The 27,113-nt window shown below is 49.6% G+C and overlaps 1 protein-coding gene across 3 annotated transcripts in view; it reads left to right on the top strand.

Moving 5' to 3' along the window:
• SSRP1 (structure specific recognition protein 1) overlaps positions 1–26,740 on the top strand; it is a 366,705-nt gene extending 339,965 nt beyond the window's left edge. For 2 of the 3 annotated variants that reach the window (XM_069628997.1, XM_069628998.1), the window contains 2 exons: positions 25,052–25,253; positions 25,923–26,740. In XM_069628997.1, coding sequence (XP_069485098.1) covers positions 25,052–25,253; positions 25,923–26,000 — 280 coding nt within the window. In that variant the 3' untranslated portion in view covers positions 26,001–26,740. The remainder of the gene's footprint in view (positions 1–25,051; positions 25,254–25,922) is intronic. The other variant, XM_069628999.1, reaches the window with a different exon arrangement.
• The last annotated feature ends 373 nt before the right edge of the window (positions 26,741–27,113 follow it).

A 27,113-nucleotide genomic window follows, 5' to 3' on the forward strand; every position in this document is an offset into this window, starting at 1 on the left:
AACTAAAGAACAGCAATAAGACCTACCTGAACAATATCAAATCGGGCCGGCGTCAGTGAAGTAACTGGACCGCACTCGCCCATGAAAGACAACGCGCCCCTGCAAAGAAGGCAGGACGGAGAGCATGCCTAATTCTACCATAAGGCAGAACCTTCCGCGCAGACCACATCAGGGCAAAGCTGAGAAGCATACCAGTGAGTAACCCAGCTGGGTGGCGTCCCTGTGGATAGCAGGTGAGCGTAACACCCCTGCACTGTGAAGGATCGGTGCAGGCGTCTCACTGAGTGGCTCCAGGCCCCTGCCACAAGTAGAAAACTGAGCGGTCTTCTAAGACCGTTTGAGGGCGCTCCGAGGACAGGTGCCCAAAATAAGGCTAAGCACCATGAGTCCACGGGCACTGGAAACGCCGTTGCGACGGGCTCCCCGGTGGCCAGGGCGAGCTCGGTATCTCCAGCACCTTCAACCACGAGCCAACACTCGGGTTCAGCGAGGAAGTTGGACTACCCGGGTAAGCTTCTGGAGAAGCCCCGGACGGGCGAGTCGGAGAAGGCCATGCGCTGACCCAACCCCCCTAAGGTGAAGGCCTCAGGCTCGACCAAGATCGTGCAGGCCAGACTCACCCGGTGAAGCCTTCCATTGAAGGAGCGGTGAGGTCCCTAGCGAAGGATTGTGGACACGGGTTCACAGGGTGCGGCCTCCAAGGCGAGAGTTTCCCTGCCTGGAGGGAATCTTATTTTAAGCCCATAACACACATAGAGAAAACGCCGGAGAAGGCGATGCCCATCATCTCCCCGAAAGTCTCCCCTGGTCGCAGAGAAGGGGGTGGGTGCACGGTAGTCCTGCAGGGCACAGACATCTCCTGAGGAGCAGCTTTCTACTCTCCAGACCATTTTGGAAAAGAAGTTTGTCGAGGGAAATTACTATGGGAAGGACCCCCACGAGGGAGATGTCGAGAGTGGCGACGAGACCGACGAGGAGGAGCAGGGCATGGAGGATTTGGAGAACCAGACACTGCTTCCTTCGTCGCTCCCACTTCCGCCACCTCAGCAACGGTGTCCGGCCAAATGGTCGACAGGACAATTGGTCGACACCATTTGGTCGACAGGTCAAATGGTCGCAATTTTTTTTATATATATATATTTTTTTTTAGGTTTTCGTTTAGGGAAAAAAGGGGTTTTTTAGCAACAAAAAAAAAGTGGGGTTGGGAGAGGAGACCCCCCCCAAAAAAAATAGTGAAAAAAACACAAAAATTCGACCAATTGTCCTGTCGACCTTTTGGTGTCGACCAATTGTCCTGTCGACCTTTTGGTGTCAACCAATTGTCCTGTCGACCATTTATTTTCGACCAAATGACCTAGAACCCTCAGCAACCACCTCAACCCCCAGCTGACATTTCGGTGGACATTCTCCAGGCACTTCACTCCTTGTGCTCGGAAATTCAGACGTGGCTACCCCTTCTGCCGACAGAAGATCCCACGGCACCGGGGCCATCGGGCGCGCCCCCTGCCAAGAAGAGGAGAGTTCACCCTCCACCGCCTTGTCACCCATTCGCCTCCCCTCCACCGAGGGAGGATATGGACACAGACTACGACGGGCACAGACAACGACGGGGGGGGGGGAGAGTTAGACCTCCAGTCTTCGCTGCCCAGAGCCTCACCACCCGACAAGATAGGCATGTTCCATGCCATGATCTCTACGGCTTCAGACCTGTTTCAACTGACCCCCGAGGAAAAGAGGGTTTCCTGTACCAACGCTGCGAGGCGAAGAGGAAGACCGTGCTGTCGATCCCGCTGTTGGACATTTGGGACGAGGCACTGTCCCTTATGAAGAACCCGTCCTCGGCACCAGCGAATAGGGACCGGTACGAAAAGAAGTAGAGGCTGCTGTACTCTGCACCCAAGTTTGAGGTCCCAGTCTTGCCTGATTCAGTGGGCTCAGCGGCAGCGAGGAAGAAATCTTCTGGATCTTCCCTGTCAACAACCTCCCCCCAGACCCACTCCACCCGACAGCAAGGCTAAGAAGTTGAACGCCATGGGACGAGACAACACATCGCCGGCGATGACTATTAAGGCGGCCAATGCTTTCCCATCGTGGCACACTAAGACAGGGAGCTCTGGTTTAAAATTGCTCCCCTCCTAGACTTCCTTCCCGATGATGAGAGCGGAAGCGTTGGAGATCCTGCAGGAGGGCGAAGTGGCATCGGGCCATGTCATCAGTGGCACGGACATTGCTGACACAGGATGCCACCAAATGGGCAACTGCGTTTGCCTTTGTCGGCGAGGTTGGTTAAGGGCCACTAACTTTCACAAGGATGTACAGTCGAGGGTATTGGACATGCCCTTCAGGGACAATTTGTTTGGCAAGACCGTGGACGAGTCTCTTCAGGCCATAAAGGCGGACACTGAGACGGCTTGTGCCTTGGGCACGCTGCAGCAACGACGGCCGTCCTTTCGGACTTCTGGGGGTAAACCCCAAGGTGCCTATAAAGCCTTCGGCCCTGGAGGCCTGCAGGGGCTGCAGGAAGTTTGGGGGAGGTCGCCGTTGTCGACAAGGTCCCCTACACGGCGAAGCAAGATTGAACTGCCCATGACGTTGGGCCCCCACCGGCACACCCCGGTGGGAGGCCGGCTGGCAAACTTAGTCAGCGTGTGGAAGTCCATCTCCACTGACCGTTGGGTGCTGGACACTCTGGCCCACGGACACACCCTGGAATTACAAGTGTCCTCTCATACCACCAGTGGTCAGGCAGGAAAACAACGTCCCTCAGCTTCTGCTGGAGGTGTGTGCTATGCTGAAGAAGGGCACGATGGAGCTCGTCCCAAAGTGGCTCTGGAGTGTACTCTCGGTACTTCCTCGTCAAGAAGACTGGCGGTTGAAGGCCCATCCTAGACCTGTCATCTGAATTAGTACATCAAATCCCAGACGTTTTGGATGGTCACCCTTCAGCACGTGCTAGGACAACTGGAAGAAGCAGATTTTCTGTCGTCGCTGGACTTGGAGGATGCTTACTTTCACATCCCCATTCACAAGGGACACCGCAAGTTTCTGTGCTTTGTGGTTCAGGGGCAACATTACCAGTTCAAGGCCCTACTCTTCGGATTGAAGTCGGCGCCAAGGGTTTTCACCAAGTGCCTGGCGGCACGGCTGCGTCTGAGGGATCCACGTTTACCCCTACCTGGACGACTGGCTGATCCGAGGGAGATCGCAGTCATTCACACAGCAAAGACCGGCCAGCTGCTGACAGAGCTGGGGTTCTCGGTGAACTATGCGAAGTCCTGCTTGGTGCCATCGCAATAAGTGCGGTTTTTGGGGTCTCAGCTCAACAGTGTCGTGCCTGGTGTCTTCGGAGGAGAGGATAGCGGCCATCCTGGGCAAGGTACAGTGGCTGTTGACCCTGAAGATCGCAAGGGTGAGGTCCATCAAGTCCCTTCTCGGCATAATGTTGTCATGCTTATACCTCATTCGCCTGTGCAGGCTGCGGATGCGGCCACTGCAAGAGTTCCTCGATGCCCGTTGGATTCAGGTGTTGGGAAGCTTCGAGGACAAGATCTCTCGGCTAGAGTTTCTGTTGAGCGATACAGTGGTGGAGTCCGCACGCATCTGTCGGGGGAGCAGCCTTCCAGACACCACCTCATCGGGAGACACGACGGGTGCCTCCCTGGAAGGATGGGGCACGCACAACGAAAGTCTCCACGCAAGAGGTCTGTGGCTGCCAGAGAATTCATTGCATATCAACATTCTGGAGCTGCGGGCAGTGTTTTGGGCCCTTAAGTCTTTCCTTCCATCCCTCAAGGGCAAGGAGATACGGGTCTTCCCAGACAACACCAACATGATGTTCTACATCCGGAAGTGGGGGGGGGGGTAGTGCACCAGATCCCCAGCGCTCTTATGGCACAGGGCAGTTGCCCAGGGGATGTTCCTCGCCCCGTTTCATCTGGCAGGAGTGAAGAACACCATCCCTGACTCCCTCAACCGGGAGCTGCGCTCTTGCCACGAGTGGGAGCTTCGGCAGGACCAAGTGGATCTCCTGTTCAGACAATTGGGCAATCCCCACATCGATCTGTTTGTGGTGACGATGAACGCCAAGTGCCAGAGGTTCGTCAGCAGGGTTCCTGTGGCCGCAGACCACCTCTCCAGAGAAGGTGGTGTGATCCTGCACCACAACGTGCTCAGCAGAGATTTCCCATTGCCTATAGAATATGAATGGCGTCTGCACAAAGACATTGGGGTCATCACGAGTACGGCGGTAGGGGGTTAACGGCACTGGTAAGGATGCTCGTGCCGTTAACCCCCTACCGCCGCATTCCGAGGTCCCTTAGCGGGTCCCACTAAGGCCGGGTGGTTTTACCAGCCGCCCTTAGCGGGAGCCGCTAAAGGACCCAGGGAGCTAATAACAGGCCCGCTATTTTCTCCTTCCCCATTCCCATTGAGCCCTATGGGGGCTCGAATGGGAATGGGGAATGGTTTTCAGAATGGGGACTTACCGGGTCCTCGAAGGTTGGAATGACCCGGTAAATCCCCATTCCGAGAACCCGGACACGAGTCTGGAGGCAGCCATGGCGCTAATAGCGCCATGGCTACCTCCAAGTTCGTAATGACCCCCATTGTGTCCAATGTCTTTGCAGAATGGGGCTTCCCAGAAATCGAGCTGTGCGCAACTCAGGAATGCCCAATGCCAAGACTACGCCTCCAGGTATCCCCAGAACTTCTCCATGGGGAACGGTCTCTGGATAACATGTTCCCCGACTCCCCTACTCAACAAGATAGTGCACAAGATGCACCGATATTGGTAGCCCCCATGTGGGCCCGCCAACCCTGGTTCGTTCATCTAATGGAAATGTCCATCTGCCCACCAGTAAAACTACCCTGCCCCGTACAACATGTCTCAGGACAGGGCGGAGACACTACACCAATGCCCACAAACTCTGAACTTAGCAGCCTGGCTACTGAGGTCCTAGGGTTTGGACACCTTCAGCTCCCTCAGATGCGTGGACATTCTCAGGGAAGCTAGGAAACCTAACACCTGCTATTGCTATTCCAGCAAATGGAATTGGTTTGTCATCTGGTGTAATACCAAGGGCGTCAATCCCATCAATTGCTCACCCACTCATTGTGCTGTACCTAACCAATTTTTTAGACGCAGGGTTGGTCTTCAGTTACCTAAAAGTTCATCTGGCTGCACCGTCGGCCTACACCACGTCACAACAGAAGGTGTCGTGGTGGAAAATACTGGTGATTAAAGCTTTTATTGAAGGGGTTAAGAGGATTCATTTCCCCACCCCCGCCCCCCCATTTCTCACCCATCGCCTGGGTGGGATCTGAATGTGGTTTTAACCAGACTCGTGGGATCTCCCTTTGAGCCAATGTATAAATCAAGTCTAAAAGACCTTACTTACAAGACGGCCTTCCTAGTGGCTATCACTTCTATTAGAAGGATTAACAAACTACAGGCCCTTTCTGTTCTAGACCCTTTTGTTACAGTCCACAGGGATAAGGTAGTTCTGCGCACTAAGTTCCATGTGAACCAATCCTACACACACTAGATGTGTGCATGGCAGTCCTGTTTTATCTGGAAAGAACGAAACCACTGAGGAAAACGAACCAATTTTTCGTTTCAGTGGCAGCTGGTAGAGAAGGGGATCCTGTCTCTAAATCGGCTATCTCAAGGTGGATTGTCAAATGCATCACTGTTTCTCTCTTGATAAGAGAACTAGCCTACAGCACACTCAACTCGGGGCACTGGGGTTTCCATACCATTCATTGCAAATGTTCCCCTAGAGTCCATTTGAAAAGCGGCAAACTGGAGTTCTGTACACACCTTTACAATACACTATAGCCTAGTCGCTCATTCTACGTCTGATTCTCAGGTGGGACAAGCAGTACTAAGACATCTTTTCTCTACTGTTCCTTCTCACAACCCAACTCCGGGTACTGCTCAAAGGTCTATGCACAGCATGTGATTCTAGGCAGATTAACGAGCATCAGAAGACATGCATTACTCACCGTAATAGCATTTCGGATGATTGTATCTGCTTGGATTCACATGCGCCCTCCCGCTCGGGGTGCAAAGAACATAGACGTCTTACTTCTTTCCATGTACTCGCTCACAATAGCCTTGGGCTCCCTCATAGCAGAAAAAATAGAATCAGATGGATCTCGACGCGTGAGGGGTTTTGGGTACACTAGAAGTCACGATAGGGATAGTGTTACAGACATGCCTATGCCGACGTCCCCTTTCGGTCCCCGAAAGACGAGATGCAATACTCCACGGTTACCACTGGATGTCGGACCATATGCACAGCATGTGAATCTAAGCAGATACAATTATCAGAAATGCTATTAAGGTGACTAATTCATGTCATCCCCTTTGTTTAGTTTCTCATGTAACATTTTTATGTTACCCTTTCTACAATTAATGGTTGGTGGCAGTGGTTTACTTTTTCCTACCATTGTGTGTTTTTTCCGCGGACTGCGTTCGCAACTGCAGTATAGCACCCATGGGTGCACATTTTTGTCAAAATGGCCCGATCTTTTTTCGCCATTTCTTATTGGAAAGGTATGTCTTGATTTACTGTGCGCGCCATACCAGGTTTGGTCTTTGTTCATTTTGTCTTTGGCGGGGTTCACTGGTGAAGCCTGCCTCTGGCTCCAGCGTGTCTGGCTGGGCAGGAAGCAAGGGAGGTGCCTGAAACTCCCTGTCCTAAGTCTCCTTGGTTACAGGAATGCACCCAAATGTGGTTGGCCGGCTGGCTGTCCTGTGGGATAGCCACCCTGCTGTGCGAGTGACAGCTATGCTGCAAAAGAATGGGAGCGACTTGCATAAAAAGGCGCAGTCTTTTGCAACAAAGGCAGTCGACGACTGGACGAAGGAACCGAAGAAAGAAACTCGGAAGAGAAGCTTGCTGCACCTCCTGGGCCGTTGGTTTGCCCGGTGAAGACCGTCTACAGTGCTGAAGCTCCTATTTCGACATTGACTAGAGAAGCCCGAAAATGACTTCTCCTCCCCTTGGGTTGGCCGGACCAATCGTCCCCAAGACTAACTTGACTGAAAACCCACCCTCTGCTGGCTGTACTTCCATTGCTGCTGCAGGAACTGAGTGCCAGGGACAGGAACACCAAAATTGAAACGCTGGACCGCAGAAGCAAGGAAAGTCCACAAGGTGTCCAAGAACCACTGTTGAAACCTGCAAAGTGCCACTGATTTGAATTGCGCCCATTGCTGCTGCCGCCAACCTTCAAATTGTAGTGAAGGAGTCCCCAGACGTCCTCCCTCTTGTCCCCATGACTGAGGCCCAGGAACAGAAGCCAGCTGGAACTATTTCTTCAGACCTAAGGTACTGTGAACTAAGGGGTACTTACCTCTTATGTGTGTAGCTTGCTTGCTCTCACTGGATACTTGCATTTGCTGCCCTTTGCAGAGTTGCTTGAAGCTTTACCCTTCACAAGTCCCCCAACTTGTGGCCCAACAGTGATTTTATTTTTACAACAAAACTCTCTTTAACATTGTGGAAGACTTTTACCTACCTTCAAGAAATGCCTCAGCTCCCCTAGACTTTGCTCAATTGGCATTGGCTTTCCTTGCTCCCTGAAGACACTTCTGAACCTCTGACTTTATGTTTAACTATCCCTCCAAAAAGTCATACAACTTAATTGTATAGCTGGGGAAGGGTTAAAGGATAGTTCCGGGACTTTTTTTTTATTGTCCCTACGGGTTGGCTATGTGTTTGTAAGCATAAATCGGTAGATCGTAGGAAACTTTCCTATGGACCTTACCCGACTTTTCGCCCATTATCGCACTCGAAATCAGCCTCCATTTTGTGATAATCCTATCATTCCGCCGCATCGACCTGGCTCACCTGCCTTTGCGGCACTAAATCAAATCCCCCGCCCCTGAAACAGACTTTATCAAAACATTCATATTCCCCGCCTCTATCCGTGACGTGACTGAGCTGCGTAGGCAAACGCGCCCAGGCGTCTTCTACGCGACTCCACACAGACCCCGGAAATCAACACAGATCAGCTCACAATACAGCGCACCACAATTCGGAATATGAAACTGTACTTTGAAATCAAACCGCAAGATTGTAAATGTGGTAAAGTACATTTATTTGACATCAAATGTTTAGAGAATATTCAGCGATTTGCATTTTTATTTGCTCATGTTCCAAAAAGTTCGTATTGAGGAACGCGATGGTCCTTTGCTGTACACAGGGTCTTAGAGCATCTCACAATACAGCACCACAATTCGGAATGTGAAACCGTGGTTTAAAAGCAAACGGCAAGATTGTACATTTTGCAAAGTACGTTTATTGGACATCAAATGTTTAGAGAATATTCAGCGATTTGCATTTTTCTTTGCTCTCGATCCAAATTAGTTCGTCTTGAGGGAAGCGATGTTCGTGTGCAGTACACAGGGTGTTGGTTTACGATAAAAATAAGCTCTTCGGTCGCACTGATAATCGCATGGCTGTTCCAACAACGAGGCACTAGGCCACCACAACGGTAGGTATGTTGCATCTAACCGTTAGTACCGCGTAAGGGCATACTTGTACTTGGCGATCGTCCCATAAAATGGTCAGGGTGGTAACGTTGTTCACGCGGAGAAGCAACTGGCGGCTGTAGAAGCCGTCCGCCGGTGTCTGGTACTCGTGACACAGACAGTAGTGAATGATGTACCTAAAAACATAAAAAATGAAATTAGTCTCACCATCAGATCCTTATTAAAATTATTCATTTCATAGCGAGGACAGCGCTACTGGGTGTACACAAGTGTTTAAAGGCGTGGTGAGGCATGGAGGGGGGGGGGGAGTGGAGTACAAGGTAAGTAGCATAAAATAATAAATAAATAGGGCCAGCTGGTGGCAAGTGCAAGGTAAGTGCAGAACAAGTGCTGGGAAGGGGGGGCTGTAGGATACTGAGACAGTCCCCCAGTGCAGGGGTTGACAGGGAGGCAGTGCAGGTGGAGAGTGGAAGGGCCCAGGACCGAGGTCGCAGACAGTGGACCAGTTGTAGCAGGGGAGAGGGAGAGAGAAAGCAGAAGCAAAGAGGAAGGTTTTGAGGTGCTTCAGTAAAAGCAGATGTTTCTCCTCAAGATAGTGCGCGGTAGAAAACAATATGCCACATAGAACGAACAAGTACAACTGAACCCGTCTTTAAAGCCACTGTATAGTAATGAAATTGCGGTATAAACTCATCAAAAGTTACTTACATTATATTTGCATTTTCCATTGTGTCTCTGTGTAGGGCAGACCCGAAACACCACTCCTTCTTTGCCGACGTTACTTCTTCTAATGAACGTGGCTCATCGTTTCGTTTCTGAAATTTTATTCATTATCTTTTCTTAGTCTTTCAGGATGGTCCCGGCCTGTCAAGGTCAAATCACAATAGAACCTTATATTGGGTCGTGGGCCGTTCCGCCACCCGAGCAAAACATCAAAGCAGCTGACCTTCACTTTGAGCGAGCACACATTTCTAGTTAGCTGCAGTTAGTGTAAGGGCATCTTGTCTGCGTGCCTTTTTTTTTATTGTCCCTATGGGTCGGCCATGTGTTTGTAATACGGAAACATTCTATAATTTTTGTAAAAATGATTTATATTACTGTTTGGTTTAATTGCAATGGGCCTGCAACATGAGGAGACTCGAGAGAACAGACAATCAAATTACAATCATTTAAACCGTGATGTGTATTTCTCAATGAGCTCTGCTTTAGGTGGACATGGAACAGAGGCAATGTTGGGTGGCAATGCAGTTGTCCCCTGCATAGGTTCGTTCACCACTCCATGTATGTGCCTATCGAGGACATCTACGATAAGTCTCTCAATAAACTCATATTGCATATCCTCAAACACTGGTTTGATCACCCATTGTTTACTTCTTTTAGTGAAGGCCTTATTGTAGCGAAGCGTCTCTAAAGTTCCGGTCGTCCTACTTTGTTGACGGCCAACATTATGGTTATGTGCCAAGACCGCTAGAAGAGTCCGATTTATCATGCCTTCCATGCCAAAATGCAATCTTTTGGGCCTGTACTTTAGGCACATATTGTGGAACACCTCCAAATCTCCTGTGTGGCAGAATTCCGTGAGTCCCCTCAAATCTCTTGTTATAGTTTTATCAAATACAATCTTTTCAATGGCCTTGTGAGTGGGTGATGAAGGAATCAACCACTTCTTCTTCCGTGCCTCCTCTGTGGACAAATGGCCATGTTCACATTTGTGGAAATGCTCATTTGTCGACCATCGATGTACGTTGCTACAGTGCAACATTACTGACCGCCATTTTTCCAGTAGAATTTCCAACGACCCTTCACATGTTTTTGAGCTCCACCAAAGATGGTTGCTGATTGACTTGGACCACTGTGAAATACCTTGCATATCTTTTTTTTTTTCCTGCAGCCGACAATTTTTTATTGATTGTTTTTGCAAGATGCCATACGTCAAATTGGTGATTTATATTTTTGTACTCTTCTCTCATTGTCTTGGCAATTGAAACGTGTCTGTCCGTGGCTATCAGGTCGATCACCATTCCCCGCGATTGTAGTTCTTGCAATGATGCTACAAAGCCAACTTTCTCCATGGCCACTGAGGATGTACTTTGTGACACCTGCACGACCACCGAACTCACAATTTTCTTACTTTCCATGTCCTGAAAGTGGTAGGTGCAGTACTTGGCTGAAAATCCTGGGCTGTCGCACTGTCCATCACCGGCTAGCCTGAAGCGTTTGCCCGCGAATGTACTTTCCATTGACATTTTTTCCATTCTCCAAGCTTCGCTGATGGCTGGAAATAGATAATCGGTTTGGTATTTGTAGAACTGACTTTTCGCAATGAAATGGATTCCCACAAACTGAAAGAAATACTGTAACTTTTTAAAACTTGAACCACTAAAAAGTGCGGCCGCTGCACAAAGTAGATTGCCTGCTGGCAGTTGCCCCAGCATGGGTTGTGCAGACCATGCGGACGGATGATATTGTGTACAGGTGGCATGTATTTTAAGGTTAGTGCCTCGAATTGCACGAGTCACATTAATCAATGGCTCCCCACATACTTCCCCACCAACCGAATGCCCACATTTCATCATCATAATAATATCCATCAAACAGCTATCGAATACAATGAATTTGGCCTCTTTCCTTATACTGTCACTCTGCATCCCAGCTGGTTCGGCCTGTAACGTTGAGGACATGTCACTCGCATGAAAGGTACAATCTCTGATATCGTCTTCCGCTATGCTGAGTGATATTGATGGTGTTTCATTGTCGTCCACTTCATTCTCTTCCATTGCAACATCTGTTCCTTGTCCGGAGATGGGAGAAAAAAACAATGTCTTCAACTTTCGCGCGCTCTTATTTTTTGCGGGTGTGGATTCTGTGAATTGATCTACGACTGCATCCAAACTACCAGGAGGACATTCACTATCAATAGCTGGTGGTGGTATAGCTCCGTTGTCAATCACTTCATATTCTTCCCATTGGCACGATGCATCTCCAGTCTCAAGTCCCTGCCAAAAGGTTTGACAAGCAACATCTCTCGTTCGCTTCACTGTCTGTGTAGATCTAGTTCTTACACCCACTCGCAACTAGAGGACAGATTAGAAAAGGGATGTTCAGTTTAAACAAAACTTACAGTATTGAACTATTGACAGTGAAAGACAACATAATATAGTGAACAGGACACTAACCTTCTTTTGCTTTCTTTTCTTTGAAACTTTCTTTCCTCGAACTTCAACATCTGGACGCTGTTGCTCCGACTCGTGTGTGCATGTCTCCACTTCCTCTCGCGCTGCAACGACTATATTTTCATGATAAGCACATCCATCACTCACTGAGGCTCCATCGACTCCCTGAAACATAGAACTTTCATTAGTATGTATAATAATATTGAAAACACAAAATGTACTTGGGGACCAATACCCATACGTACATCTCAATAGCAAAACACGAATGAACGCATTGTGTAGAACATTCAAACGACAATAGTTCACGCATTGTTGATCTAGTTAGATTGAACTGTCAAGATCCATACCTCGGGCTCCGCATAGACTTCCATTGATGATATTATTGAAGATGACGCTTCAGCAACTCCCTGAAACACAGTAATTGCATTAGTATGGTTTTCTATTTTGTTTAAAAGAACATAAACTTTCTGCAGGCGTCAACGGCTCATCTAAATAGACCTGCACAAATGATCAGTTGTCTAAAATAAATAATGGATATCTAAATATGATTCGATTTGCTCCATCGTTGGAAGTGTCACCACCCAGAGATCTGCATCAACTACTAGGGGTGATGTTCTTGTTGAAGAAGCTCCGTCAGCTCCCTGAAACATAGTACTTGCGTTAATAAAGAAGGAAGTATAGCGGATGTAATCACGTCACTTGATCTCGCATGATTGATCTGTCAGTATCCATACCTCGAAATGCATAAGAACATCAAGGGATGCTGTAACTGCGGTGCACACTTCTGCAAGCTGTTGCGCCGACCCGTAACTGCATGCTCCCCCTTCTTCTTGGACTAATGCTCCATCGACTCCCTGAAACATAGGACTTTCATTAGTAATGAACACAATATTGAAAAAAGAAGACACATAGGAGGGCGACGACAGAAGGACATACCAATGGCTAAAAACGAAAGAAACATTGTGTGTAACAATCACGCTACAAGAATGCAAGATCTGATGATCTCCATCGATGGAACTGTCCGGAAACGTACCTCGAGCATCTGAGTGACATCTACGGTTGTCGTCAATGCGTTGGACTCCTCAGCATCTCCCTGAAAGACATTACTTGCATTATTTTGGATAACAATAATTATAACTGAAAACAAAGACTAGAGGACGAGTACTGTGGTGTACCATTAGGTAAAATAATTACACGATCAATTAAAACTATTGATTTACATGCCTAAAACAAGTCAGTGTCAGAATAGCTAAGTAAGATTACCCGATAGGCGCTTGAAGTGGCTGATGACTGCAATAACGACACGGATGGAGAATCTTCCGCCTTCATATTGAGTGGATACATAAATGGGGAAATTATTGTTAGCTAATGCTACACACTACCGCAATGCCGAGAGATAAATACGTAAACTTGACTCACCACTGGAGGGATGTGGACGAATAGAGTGGGAATAGCGGTTGAGAGCAATTTTCGCCTCGCTCGCGGTGTTTTCTTCTTTATTAGCAATGATGTGGAGTACATGTCTGGGCTAAAGTGCCTGCTGCAGATGCGGTATCGATCACCCCTCTTGTCCGCAAAGACTTCTAGGACTCTACTTTCTATCTCAGAGGCTGGATATCCGCAATATCGGACCCATTCTCTTATCTGATCTATTGTCTTAGGGAAAACATGCATTATAGTACCTTCAGATTTGTTATGGGTCTTCGAAGGGCAACCGCCAATGGAACAGGCAGGCATTATGGAAAGTTCTGAAAAGTAAAGATCAACAATTCTCTATGAATACCAATGTGTTAAAACATTAAATGACACATAAAAGGTTCAATGCAAGGTCCGTTTTGGTTTTTGGAACTATACACGTTATTCACATGCGGATAAGTATTTCAATAACTTTCAAAAAATAGAAAAAGTAATTTGACTAAACTCAGAACATGTGACTAGTTCCTTGCATGTACTGTCGTGAACGAAAAGAAAACATGGATGCAATTTGATGACTACTAGCAAATAGATATAAATTAAAAAATTGGACGCAAAATGATTATGGTACATGGACTTACCTTGACGAACAAACAGTTAGATGCAGGGATCAGAGTAGTTTCTTGTCGTAGAACAGGGAGCAGTTCACAGGTTGCAAACTGACGAGTTTGCTCAAAGTGGTCACGGAAGTTCACAGAGACGAAGAGCAGATAACCAGCACCTTCACGGGTTGACTAGCAAAGCGCAAAGAAGTTCTCATTAGAAATATGAAGTGGGTTATAAAGAATTCGAAACAGGGGTGTGTTTGTGAATGAATGACGTGTATATGTCGTGGCATTATGCGGTCTGCAGTGGGCCGTCCAGCGTGAGGGGGGATGCTTGGCAGGAGACACAGGGTCTGGAGGTAGACATGGGAACAACAAACCCATGCTCTATAGACCACTTTGAAGTGTACATGGTCTTTGGCACCTCTTGGCCTTTATCGCTCCCTGACAGCTCCACTTGCCAGCAGCGCAAGTACCCCGGTGCGAACTGCCTTTGATAGGGCGGGGGGTGGATCGGGGCGGTGGTCGTGCAGACAAGACACAGGAAGACTCGTGAATGGAGACACACTTATGTGGATTGCAGGGGGCCGTCCAGCGTGAGGGGGGATGCTTGGCAGGAGACACGGGGTCTGGAGGTAGACATGGGAACAACAACCCATGCTCTATAGACCACTTTGAAGTGTACATGGTCTTTGGCACCTCTTGGCCTTTATCGCTCCCTGACAGCTCCACTTGCCAGCAGCGCAAGTACCCCGGTGCGAACTGCCTTTGATAGGGCGGGGGGTGGATCGGGGCGGTGGTCGTGCAGACAAGACACAGGAAGACTCGTGAATGGAGACACACTTATGTGGATTGCAGGGGGCCGTCCAGCGTGAGGGGGGATGCTTGGCAGGAGACACGGGGTCTGGAGGTAGACATGGGAACAACAACCCATGCTCTATAGACCACTTTGAAGTGTACATGGTCTTTGGCACCTCTTGGCCTTTATCGCTCCCTGACAGCTCCACTTGCCAGCACAAGTACCCCGGTGCGAACTGCCTTTGATAGGGCGGGGGGGTGGATCGGGGCGGTGGTCGTGCAGACAAGACCCGTTTGCCGCAGGGCCTCACCAAGGAGAGGCCATCTAACTGAATGTAAGAGGATGGCTGCAGGATCTACTACATGGAAGGCAGGGGGGTGAGTTTATAAATACCTCACCCTCCCAGGAGAATATACACTAGATTCATTTAAAAAATCAAAACAACCATTGTTAAAATATATGTTGGGCTTTATTTTAGATTTTAATTAAACATAAATAATAAATATTACACATTGTAAAGTTGAGGTTGCAGCACATCGAGGGAAAATCCGCGGTATTGTCCACTGTCACTGGGGAAATGTTGTCTAATGGCAAGCACCGCACAGGCAGGTATTACTCTCCGAACGCGGTGTCCGAGCCTCCCGTGAAGCCACCAAGTGAAGCAACGATAGGCCACCAGCCTGTACCACCTGTGAAAAAAAAAGATGCAAACTGTATTAAACTGACCAAACTTTCTTATCAATGTCGATTCAGGTAACACATGTCATTTTTCTTAGAAAAAAATGATATCTAGAAAATGCACTATATGGAACAAATTTACATGCGTTCGAATGATATGTAAATGTAATTTTATATGTGGGAGACGACCATGAAATAGTGGTGGCATCACTGACATCACAAACAGAGTATACTTACTCGTTACTCGGATTACGCGGACGAACAGTGCCACGAAGTTCGTGCATAAGCACCATCATCATCCTCAACACTGTCCGTGAGAGGCAGGCTTCCCTGAACTCTGGCAGCTCGGTGATGCATTGCGGACTTTGCTCGCCTTCCTGCAGACTTTGCTCGCTTTCCGAAATGTAGGCCAAGCACCCGGAATTTTCACGGCAGCAGCAGTTCTCCTCCTCAGTTGGCATTAGCTCGCACCGATTGCACGTGCACCAGGTGGAGACGCCGTCCATGCGACATGGTCCAGGCTCTTCATCCGTTGACTGGTCCTCCCAACTGCCGTCCGAATCCCCATCGTTTTCGCGTGCTTGCCTTTCCAGTAGTTCCTCCTCGGTGTACTCGGGCTCGTACATATACGGCATTATTGTGGCCATTGTGCGGTAAAGATAGTAAAATAATTTACAGAGATGGTACAGGTGTTCACACGGGCTACAAGCGGCGAAGGTAGCTGACCAGAGCACTGAAACGAGTCACAGAATACTCAAAGTAACACAGAGAGAGGAATGGAATCGAAAATCTGCTGCTGTATGTTGTGAAACGGTCTGTTTATACTTATTGGGGAAAGAGGCGTCCTGCCATTTCCATGGCAACACGTCAATAGCTGAGGCGCAGCGATTGTTGACACGAGACGTGCTTGAAATGGGCAGTACGCGTCTGCTGATGTCAGGCTCAGGGGCGGGGGATTTGATTTAGTGCCGCAAAGGCAGGTGAGCCAGGTCGATGCGGCGGAATGATAGGATTATCACAAAATGGAGGCTGATTTCGAGTGCGATAATGGGCGAAAAGTCGGGTAAGGTCCATAGGAAAGTTTCCTACGATCTACCGATTTATGCTTACAAACACATGGCCGACCCGTAGGGACAATAAAAAAAAAGTCCCGGAACTATCCTTTAATCTACATTGCATTGGGGGGGGTTCAATAGTGCTTAACTGCTTGAGAAACTTGGGAACCATTGTTCCCTTCACTAACCTTTTCCTTTTTGCCACAGCTTCAGTATTACCATTTAAGGGTGAAAAGTAATATATTACACAGTTGAAGTCACCTCAGGGCGTAGGAATATCTGTGTGCCATCCCAAAAGGGTATCTCCTTACTTTATTGAACTGAAGGAGTGTATTTTGAAGTGTATATTTTGTCATTTGCTCCCTTCTAAAGAAGGCTTATTTTAAGACTGTTAATAAATATAATCAAGAAACCTTGAGTAGAAGTGTTGTTTGAATACTTGTTACTGTGAAACTCTATGTTGAAACCCTACAGCTCACATTGACCCCTCTTGAGATAAGCCTGGCTGCTCAGTCACACTACCAACTTGTGTAGTACATGCCTATACCAATGGTTGGGTTACCTATTGCCAAGAGGACAAGGTTGGTGTATTCTCCCACAGGGTTACTACATACAATCTTGCCTAACAACCTATCAACAGCGTGGCGGCTCAAATGCCTGCCCCGCCTTTCGTGGTTAATCCTTCTCCCGATTGCCCCAAGATCAGTGTGGCTACTTCCTGTACCAGCGAATTGCTCTCGTAGGGGCAAGGGCAGAGTTAGAAACTCTGCTCCCAGAGGCTTCCCAGCCTCCACCTCCAAGTGACTTGCAGGTACGGGGTCCCCTGCCACGCTTTCCTGGTCCGGGGTCACCTGTCTCATTTATCAACTCCTGGGAGGGGATCACTTCCGATCAGTGGGTACTATAGACCGTTGCCCACAGATATTGTATCGAGTTTGTCCAACCACTTTGCTACCACCCATCAAGAAACAGATGCCTGTAGCCAGAACACATGCGCATCCTGCTGGAAGAAGTTCAGGTCCTACTGGAAAAGGGCACCATCAAAGTCTTCCCCCTTCTGCAGGTAAACGAGGGTTTTATTCAGTGTACTTCCTTGTAGCCAAAAAGGATCTCACCGTGCGCCCTGTTTTAGACCTGCCCCCAAGTATGTCAAACCTCACGTTCCGGATGACCACCCTTCAGGAGGTAATACCACTGCTGCAGCAGGGGGATTACATGGCCACGTTAGACTTGAAAGATGCATACTTTCATATTTCAATGTTGCCAGCGCACAGGCAGTACCTTTTGGGTTCATGATGGAGGACACCCACCATCAGTTCAAGTTTTCCCCTTTGGCATTGCCTCAACCCCAAGGGTGTCCACGAAGGTATTTGCGGTAGTGGCGGCTCACCTGCGCAGGCATTCCAGCCGCCTATTCCTACCTCGACAACTGGCTCAAAACAGGAGATTTGAACGGATCATGCCAGACAAATACCCAGAAGACGTAGATCTTCCCTTCAACCTAGGATTCTGTATCCACGAAAAGAAATTTAGCCTGAACCCCAGCCAGGTCAAACAGTTTCTGGGGGCTTTAATTCGGACAGAAGACTGGCTTGTCTTCCCCTCCAATGAGAGGGTTCAAATCATGCTGTTCCAGATCCCTCACTATGTAGCCAGTCACCAGGTGACTGTACGTAAAGCCATACAAATGCTGGGTATGATGGCTTCCTGCATCTTCCTAGTTGCTCATGCTCGTCTGCGCATACACCCCGTGCAAGAGTAACTCTCGAGCCAATGGTGTCATGCCAGCAGCCAGTGGGACGATCTAGTGGTTGTCTCGGTGTTGGGTAAGATTTTCATAGTAGTGATAAATCTTCCTGACCTGTGTCAATCCCAGGCATTTTTGCTTTACTGGTGGATTATTTTTCCTTATACCTCAGTGAGTGAGACCCTTTTTCCACACTCGCAGTGTCTTACTCTTTTCATGGGTTTCATTTTTTAGACTCTCCAGTGTATTTTGAATTCTATCCTCTTTTACAACGTTTGGCACACACTGCCTATTGTTGTGCCTTGAGGGCACAACAGTTCCCAAGGGTAGAAAGGACCTTTGGATCCCTTTTACATTTTATTTGGGGAAATCAGCACACTCCACCTTATGTGAAGTGCTGGGGAGATGCAATGCGTCCCCTTTCACACTAAAACTAACTATTCTTTTACAGGGACAAGCTTACTTTTAATGGCTGGTGGCAGTGATACCTTTTACTAGTTTGGTGCACCTTTACCGCGGGCTCTGTTCACAGCTGCAGTAAAGGCACCCAACCCAAGAGTGCCCATTTTCCCAAAATGCCCCCTGCCTTGTTTTTTCACCATTTTAGTGTTCCTTGTCCTTTCTTGTTCCTTCGCCTGCATTCATCTTCAGTGGGAGTCGGGCAAGGAGGAAGACAAAGGGCTGTGGAGTTTTGGACTCCTTCCTCGCTTCCTGCCTTTGCAGACAGACTGGACCCTAGGCGGCATGTCTCGGTCCCAGAGTTTTGGGGCATTGCAGCCCTGCAAGGTCTCAGCATGACGTGAGATGGCTCAAAATGCATGTTGTCTAGTGGGTCTCACCAGGCTCTGTGTCAGGGCTGTCGTTTCTGGTGTACCCTGGTCGATTGGAAGGAAGGGCTTCAGCAGGCTCTGGTTACACAGCAGGCTCACTGGTTGCTGGAAATCTTCTCTGCAGCAGTTTCTTAATCTTCCTTTTCAGTTTTGGTTCCATTGGTCGACTACCTCCTTGAGCTTCCAGGATTTCGCTGAGTTTCTTCGTGGAGGCTTCCAGAAGATTCCTCAGGCCTACACCGTGTGGATCATGTTGGACGAGAAGGATTCCCCCGCTCCCTTCAAGCTTTGCAGGGACTGCAGTTTGCAGAATGTTTTTATGGACGACAAACATTCCCAGTGCCTGTACCTGGCGCAGAAGGAGGGATCTTGTGCATTTTGCCTTGAACTCTCGACTCACACATTGAAGGATCGGCGTAAGGGGCTGGGAGAGTGGCTTCAGGCCAAGGCCTTTGCATGGGTGGTTCCCAGGGGCATGCCTCTCCCGGTGCCAGGTAAGCTGAGCAGGCTTCAAAGTCCTCGTCGGCCAGGGCGCGTTCGACATCACCTGCGACATCGGTCTCCAGTCAGCGCTCTGGATCTTCATCCATGAATAAGTCGGATCACCCAGGCAAGCTGAAGGTTGCCCGGAGCCGTCCAAGGAGAAGACTAAACGGGTTAGGGCGTCTGGCCTACCCTCAACGTAGAAGGCCAGCGGGGACCGGGCAACCAAGCCGACCCCTAAGGAGAAGGCCACGCAGGATAGGTTGTCTGGGGGGACCACAAAGGCCAAGCAGGACAAGGCTGGCCTGACCGTGAAGGCCCAGGTGCACCAGATGAAGGCGGCCCCTTCCATCAAAGTGGGGGTGGTGTCCCTTTCGAAGGTCGCTGGGGCGGACCCGCAGGACGCCCCTCCGAAGGTAGTAGTGTTCCTCCCTGCCAGGAGGGAGTCTTCATTCCAGCCCATTGAGAAGAACCCGGAGTAGATACCGATCTCCTCAAGACCATCCCCTATGGACGCAAAGAAGGGGTTGGGGGGGGGGGGGCGTTGAAGTCCTCCAGCGCACGGCTATCTCCTCGGCTGAGGAGGAACTTGATCCAGGAGGAGGGTGATGAGAGAAACGTCAGTCGAGCCCTACGACGAGGGAGCCGATGAGGGCGACAACTATGGTGATACCGTCGAGGAGGGCCTCTGGACGACTAAGGCCTTGACTCTGCTCCTACACCCCAGCTGCCGGTCCCTGCACCACAGCCGCCACCTAGAGACCTTTACATGGGTGTTCTCTCTACCCTTCATACACTTGTATCGGAGATGCAGACGAGGATGCTGGTGATGTTGGCGCTGCCCGCTCTCCCAGCTGTGCTGGTGTCGACCGCTCCGCTTACGACGGAGGAACCTCCATCCAAGAAGAGCAAGAGGCCCCCTCTGCCTCCCTACCACCCATCGCCGCCTCCTCCACTACCCCCTGCAGGTAAGTCATGGTCGGACACAGCGACTGACACGGATGATGACGGTGGGATGGGGGACCTACCATGTGTCCGCCCAGATCCTCTCCGTCGGATGAGATAGGTTTGTTCCATGCAATGATCTCCAGAGCATCGGAGCTCTTCCAGCTTGTTCCAGAGGAGGAGGGCTGCTTATACCAGTGCCGCAAGGCGAAGAGGATGACCATTCTTTCAGTCCCCCTCTTGGATGACATTTGGGATGAAGGACTGGCTCTTAGTAAGAACCTGTCTATGGGCCTGGTGCAGAGGGACAGCTTAGAGAAGTAGTACAGGGTGCCGGACTCCGCGCCTCATTACTTGCGGCCCCAACCGTCGCCGGATTCGGTGATTTCTGCAGCAGCCAAGAAGTCGTTGGGCTCCAAGTCTTCGGCAGCATCCACCCCTCCAGACATTGAGGGGAAGAAATTGGATGCGATGGGGAGGTGGGTCTTCTCCACTGCAGCGACGACCGTAAAGTTCGCCAACGCCCTCGCTATCGTAGCGCGCTAAGACCGGGAGCTGTGGTTCAAGCTTGCACCTCTGCTGGACTTCCTCCCCGACGATAAGAGGGCAGAGGCATTGGAGATCCTTCAACTGGGCGAGTTGGCATCGGACCACGCCATCACAGTGGCCACAGACATCGCAGACACAGGATTCTGCCAGATGGGCAACAGCGTTTGCCTTAGCCGCCATGACTGGCTCAAGGCCACACGCTTTCGACAGGAGGGACCAGACAAGGGTGTTGGACATGCCCTTTGACAGAGACAATCTTTTCGGGAAGGCTGTAGGTGAGTCTCTACAGGCCATCAAGGCAGACAGACGGCACGTGCCCTAGGCACGCTACAGCAGCGACGGCCGTCCTTTCGGTCGTCAGGAGGCGAGTCTCCCCGACCTTTGAAGTGTTAGGGCGGGGGCTCTTCTTACCGCCAACTCCCCAACCCCCCGCCCCTGCTCCTCGGCCCAGGAAACAAACGGGGGCCGCTGCAAGGCCTTCGGAGGAAGACGCTGTCGTTGCCAGGGACCCCAAGGCAGCCGGTCGACCTCCAAGCAAGAATGAACCAGTCGAGCCCCCACACATGCACCCCAGTGGGAGGCCGGCTGGCGAACTTCGTCAGCGTGTGGAAGACCATCTCCACCGACCGTTGAGTGCTGGACGCTCTCGCTCACGGACCCCCTATAGAGTTACAACAGAAGTGGCCCCAAATACCACTGGTGGCCTGACAGGAAAACCACGTCCCTCAGCTGCTGCTGGAGGTTCGGGCCATGCTAGAGAAGGGGGCGATGGCGCTGGTTCCAAAGCCACTGCAGGGCTCTGGAGTGTATTCAAGGTGCTTCCTTGTGCGAAAGAAAACCGGGGGCTGGAGGCCCATTCTTGACCTGCGACGACTAAACAAATAGTCCCAGAAGTTCCGAATGGTCACTCTTCAACACGTGCTTGGATACCTACAAGAGGGAGACTTTGTCGTCGTTGGATCTGGAGGATGCGTATTTCCACATCCCCATTCACATGGGACACCGCAAGTTTCTGCGCTGTCTCGTTCAGGGGAAGCATTATCAATTCAAGGCCCTTTCCTTCGGGCTAAAATCGGCACCCAGAGTCTTCACCAAGTGCCTGGTGCGGTGGCGGCCCATCTACAACTGCAAGGGATTCACGTCTACCCATACTTTGACTGGCTCATCCGGGCCAGTTCAAGGGACATTGCCGTCGACCACGCGGCGAGGACCGTCCGCTTAGGGTTCTCAGAAAATTATGCAAAGTCCTGCTGGATTCCATCGCAGGACGCGCTGTTCTTGGGATCCCTGCTCAACAGAGTGTCATGCCTGGCATCACCGTCAGAGGAGAGAGTAGCAGCCATCCTAGGTAAAGTGCAACGGCTGCTAGCTCTGAAGATGGCCATGGTGAGGGCCATCAAGTCTCTGCTCAGCATGATGTTGTCATGCATTGATCTCATCCGACACTACAGGTTGCGGATGCGCCCTCTACAGGAGTTCCTCGACGCCAGCTGGCTTCAGGTGTCCTGAAGCTTCCAAGATGAGTTGGCGCTCGACGAGGGGTTCTGTCGGGCAATAAGGTGGTGGGGCGTGCGCTCGCATCTGACCGGAGATACGGTTATCCAGGCCCCACCACATCAGGAGACGGTCATGATGGACGCTTCCGTGGAAGGATGGGGAGCCCGCACCAGAAGTCTTTATGCAAAAGTCCTGTGGCTGTCAGAGGACATGACGTTGCACATCAACGTTCTGGAGCTACAGGCAGTCTTTTGAGCCCTCAAATCGTTCCTGCCATCCCTCAAGCGCAAGGTGGTGCGGGGTCTTCACAAACAATACCACCACAGTGTTTTACATCAGGAAACAGGGGGCCACCAGATCCCCAGCGCTCTCCAGAGGCGCAGGACTTGAGGCACTGGGCCATCGCCCAGGGGATGTTCCTCATGCTGTTTCATCTGGCATGAGTAAAGAACGCGGTCGCCGACTCTCTGAGAAGGGAGCTTTGCTCTTGCCACGAGTGGGAACTTTGGCAGTACCTAGTGGAGAACCTGTTGCTCAAATGGGGCAATTCCCAGATCAACTTGTTCACGACGGCAACAAACACAATGTGCCGGAGGTTTGCCAGCAGGTTCCCCCAGCAGGGCAGCATAGGGGACGCATTCTGATTCCCTTGGGAAGGCCTCTGTTTGTATGTGGTCCCTCCATTGCCGTTGTTGCTTCGAGTCATCTGTCAACTCAGACGGTACCTGTGCCAGATGATCCTAGTCGCCCCGGCATGGCTGAGGCAGATCTGGTACCCAGACCTTCTCAGCATGTCAGCGTCCCTACCAGTCAGTGGCTGCAGATCTTCTCGCCAGAGGAGGTGCCATTCTTCACCACGATCCAGGGTCCCTGAACTTGAAGGCTTGGCTCCTGCACCGCTAGAATCCGGTGGCTACGATCTCCCGGCGGACTGCAAGGAATTTCTCGCCAAGGCTAGAGCATTGTCTACTTGAAATGCTACAGACTCAAGTGGAAGAGATTCGCTATTTGGTGCCGTTCTCAGAAAATCCACCCTCTGAGGGTCAAAGACCCTCGGGTGATTCCGTATTTGATGTCGTTGGCCAAATCTGGGCTGGCTCATGCCTCCAAGGTTCATCTGGCAGCTATCTCCCCCTACACCAGATCCGCAGGACAACGATTCTTGTGATCACACTGGTTGGTCAAGGAATTTTTCAAGGGACTATTCCGCTTGTTCCCGGTGAAGGCTCCCGTGTGGGAGCTCAATGTGGTTCTTACTAGGCTCATGGGACCCCCGATCCAGCCTATGCATTCTGTTCCACTCAAGTTTCTGTCGTGGAAAACAGCTTTTCTCGTGGCCATCACCTCTGCACGATGGGTGGTTGAGAGCCAGGTCCTCTCCTGTAAACCACCTTATCTGGCTTTCCACGAGTCGAGGGTGGTGCTGTGGACGCACCCCTCCTTCATGCCCATGGTGCCGTTGGACTAAAAATGCCCTGGGTGTTGCCTGTCTGTTTTCCGACGCCATCGTTGCTGGCTGAAAGGACTTTGCACTCGCTGGATGTGACTAGAGTAAGTTTTATGTGGCCTGCACAAAGAGTTTCCGGAAGACTTCTCAGCTCTTTGTGAACTTTGGTCCTGTGAACCATGGGAAGGCCCTGTCCAAGGCTTCCATTTCCAGATTGCTCTCTGGCTGTATCGCCCACTGTCACCGATTGGCTATCCGACCGCTGCCTGGCCGTCCGAAAGCCCATTACACCAGGACGATCGCTGCTAAAACTCTGTTCCTGTCTGGTGTGCCCCTGCTGGACATTTGCAGGGCTGCTGTGTGGAGGTCGACGCACACCTTCACAAAATTCTACTGCATCGGCAGGGATTCCAGGGAGGAGTCCAGAGTCGGCCAAGCAGTGCTGCGCAACCTGTTCGCTTGATGCTTATTGTATTTGTTATTTATATAGCGCTCTTTCCCCACTTGTGTGGCCTCAATGTGCTTTTTCCTTGGTTGAACGCCCTTGGTGACCGTAGTCAATGTGGTTGGAGATTCTAGGGGATTAGCTGTTGAGCCTTGCCCACCTCCCGTGGTTTTGCATGTGTGTACTGCTATGTATTCTTTATTAATGAGCATGTGAATCCATGCCCAACCCCATACTGGAGAAGGAACAAGTTACTTACCTTTAACTGTTCTCCAGCATGGGTCTGGCACGGATTCACATGCGAACCCTCACGCCTGCCCCTCTGCGGCTCTTCTCTTGATCCTACTGCCACTTTATGTGCTACCAAATCTGAAGATGGTTCCCAGAGGAGGCACTTAAGTAGAGGGCAGTCATTGGCTGGGGGCAGTATGACCCAGAGCTCATCAGTGATTGGTTGTTAGGAGAAAGACAGTTAAAAAATGAAACTGATTTTTTTTCTTTTACCGAGGATTCCAGCCTGACGGAATATTCAAGAGCATGTCAATCCATGGCAGAACCATGCTGGAGAACAGTTACAACAGGTAAGTAACTTCTTCCTTATTTCATTTTAATGGTTAACTCAACTTATATTTTTTATCTTGGATTATTTGATTGGCAAATCTTACAATGGTTAACTGTTGATAATTAAAGTCTTTATTTGTTGATTACAAAACTTGATGATTAACAAAAATGAGGGCTTACTTTTTTCAGCAATTTAAGTCGCAAACTCGACAATAAGCAGTTTTTGCCTCTTCGCACTACCCTACATTGAACTTTTTTATTTTCTTCATGTATTCATGTTTGGCAAGCCTTACGCATTTCACACAATAATTCCTGCTCTTCTAGTGATAAGGAGGAGAAGAAATCGAAGGTGAAGGCTGATAAGAAAGCTGACAAGAAGCCAGAAAAGAAAGCTGACAAGAAACCTGATAAGTCTGCCGCATCCAAGGCAGCGAACAAATCCATGTCTGAGAGCTTCAAGAGCAAGGAGTTTGTGTCTAGTGATGAGAGCTCTTCAGGCGAGAGTGGAAGCAAGAAAAAGAGTGAAGTAAGTGGTTTAGAGCTTCCCCACAACCAATGACTTCTCCTGTATTTAACCCAGTGTAAGGTAGAGGGGGCGATTGATAGCCCTCTCTGCGCCCCCATGTATTCATGGATGGACCCACTGTGACATGAACCTCACCTTCCAGCCCACCTTCAATAGACTGGCTGGTATTAAGTAAGGATCATCATGTATGAAACACTCACTGCTCTGAAAGATTAACTTGGACATAAAGTTGGCTAGTTACAGGCCTCCTACCCGAGGCTGTACTTGATCTCTGGCTTTACATGAATTCCCTGTTGAGTTTGTTCTGTTTTGGTAAGGTGCTCCACGTTGTCACTAACCAGTCTTTTTTAAATAATATAGCAGCGTTTGTGAACACTCGCTCATTTAATTTTCGGCGAGCTTCCAGTTTTAGGTATTGGTCTTTTACAGCGTAACATACAACTACTTATATTGTTCCCTGGAGGGGGTATGTTTTCTGTCTCCATCCTTTCCCCTAGCCTATTCTGACGGTTGAATGTCACCTAGTGAGCCGGGTCCTGTATAGAGATGTTACTGCCACTTCCTTGCATAATGTAAATCTGTTTTACGTTGGCTAGTTACTCATAGCCTTTATTTTTTCACTTGCATAATTGTGAAATTTACACTGACCACTCTCCTCCTTTCTTACAGCAGGGCTCGGATGATGAAGAGGAGGAAATCCTCAGTACACCACCTAGTTCTGATGCCTCTGGATCTGATGAGGAATAGATTGCCATGGATAAGAGTTTTGAGGACGGAGGCGTCCACCACAGTCACCCAGCCAAAGCAGCTTTAAGGACCAGGACTGCTAGTCTCCTGCCAGCACTCCTCTCTCCATGCAAACTCACCTGTCAAATGCAGGTGCTTTGCTCCTTGGGACATGTCTGCGGCATTGGAAATCGGTTGCCTGCACTGTTGGTTTCTCTATAGAGTATCCATTGACACTGTTATACTGTGCAGATATTCTGCTGCTCGATATAATTTTAGGATCTCAGGGTCGTGAAGCAGTTCTATTACACAGCACCAAGACATGTTGCGAGGACCCCGGGAAAGGGATCAGGACGATTGAAATGGGACGCTCTGCCTTATGTGCTTGTACACTATTTCATGCCAGTGACTGACCCTAGTAAGTCCTGAAACATTGAGCCTCAAGGGTACATTGAATCTCCCCATGCAGGCAGTAAAACCCATTCCTTGGTGTTGCAACCCTCAGGGATGGGAGGAAATGAATGGCAGGCTTTGCTGTACCCCTTGTGTGAGACTGGGATAGCACAGCATACAATCTCCCGTTCCAAGGGCTGAGGTACTCCTTGCTACAGGCTTTGTTGAGATTGGCCCTGGGAGCAGAGAACCTCCTTGTGTATACTCCCTGCCATTTGCCACATTTTGCTGAGCTGCTTTGTTTTGTATTTTCTGTTATTTGAATTTAATAAAACATTTTAATAAAGGAGGTCCATGGGATATTGAAACTGTGGCTGCCTAGCGCTCGTTGCAGGGTCACCTGAATATCAATCTTTTTTGCAGCAAAGTAATGAGCACATCCAGCCAAAGGGAACCTCCTTTAGGCTTTTAGTGCAGTGACGTGATGCTATTCCCTTGATTCTTATACAGAAAACCTTCACTGTAAGGCACCATCATGGCTCTGAATAAAATATAATGGTGCCTGAGCTCCGCAACCCTAAAGTAACGCCACTTGCTTTCCTCCTCCCCTGCTCGGATCCCCTCCTCCCCCTTGTTCTCGGTCATCCCATTCCATCCTCTGTCAGCATGTCTAAACCCTTTGTTAGGGAGACTTTTGCACTGGCCTTTGAGGGCAAAATAAACATGAATCCTAAAGGCTTT

This window comes from Ambystoma mexicanum, chromosome 12 (assembly GCF_040938575.1).
Source record: "Ambystoma mexicanum isolate Mex_15411 chromosome 12, UKY_AmexF1_1, whole genome shotgun sequence".
In the NCBI taxonomy this organism is placed as follows: domain Eukaryota; kingdom Metazoa; phylum Chordata; class Amphibia; order Caudata; family Ambystomatidae; genus Ambystoma; species Ambystoma mexicanum.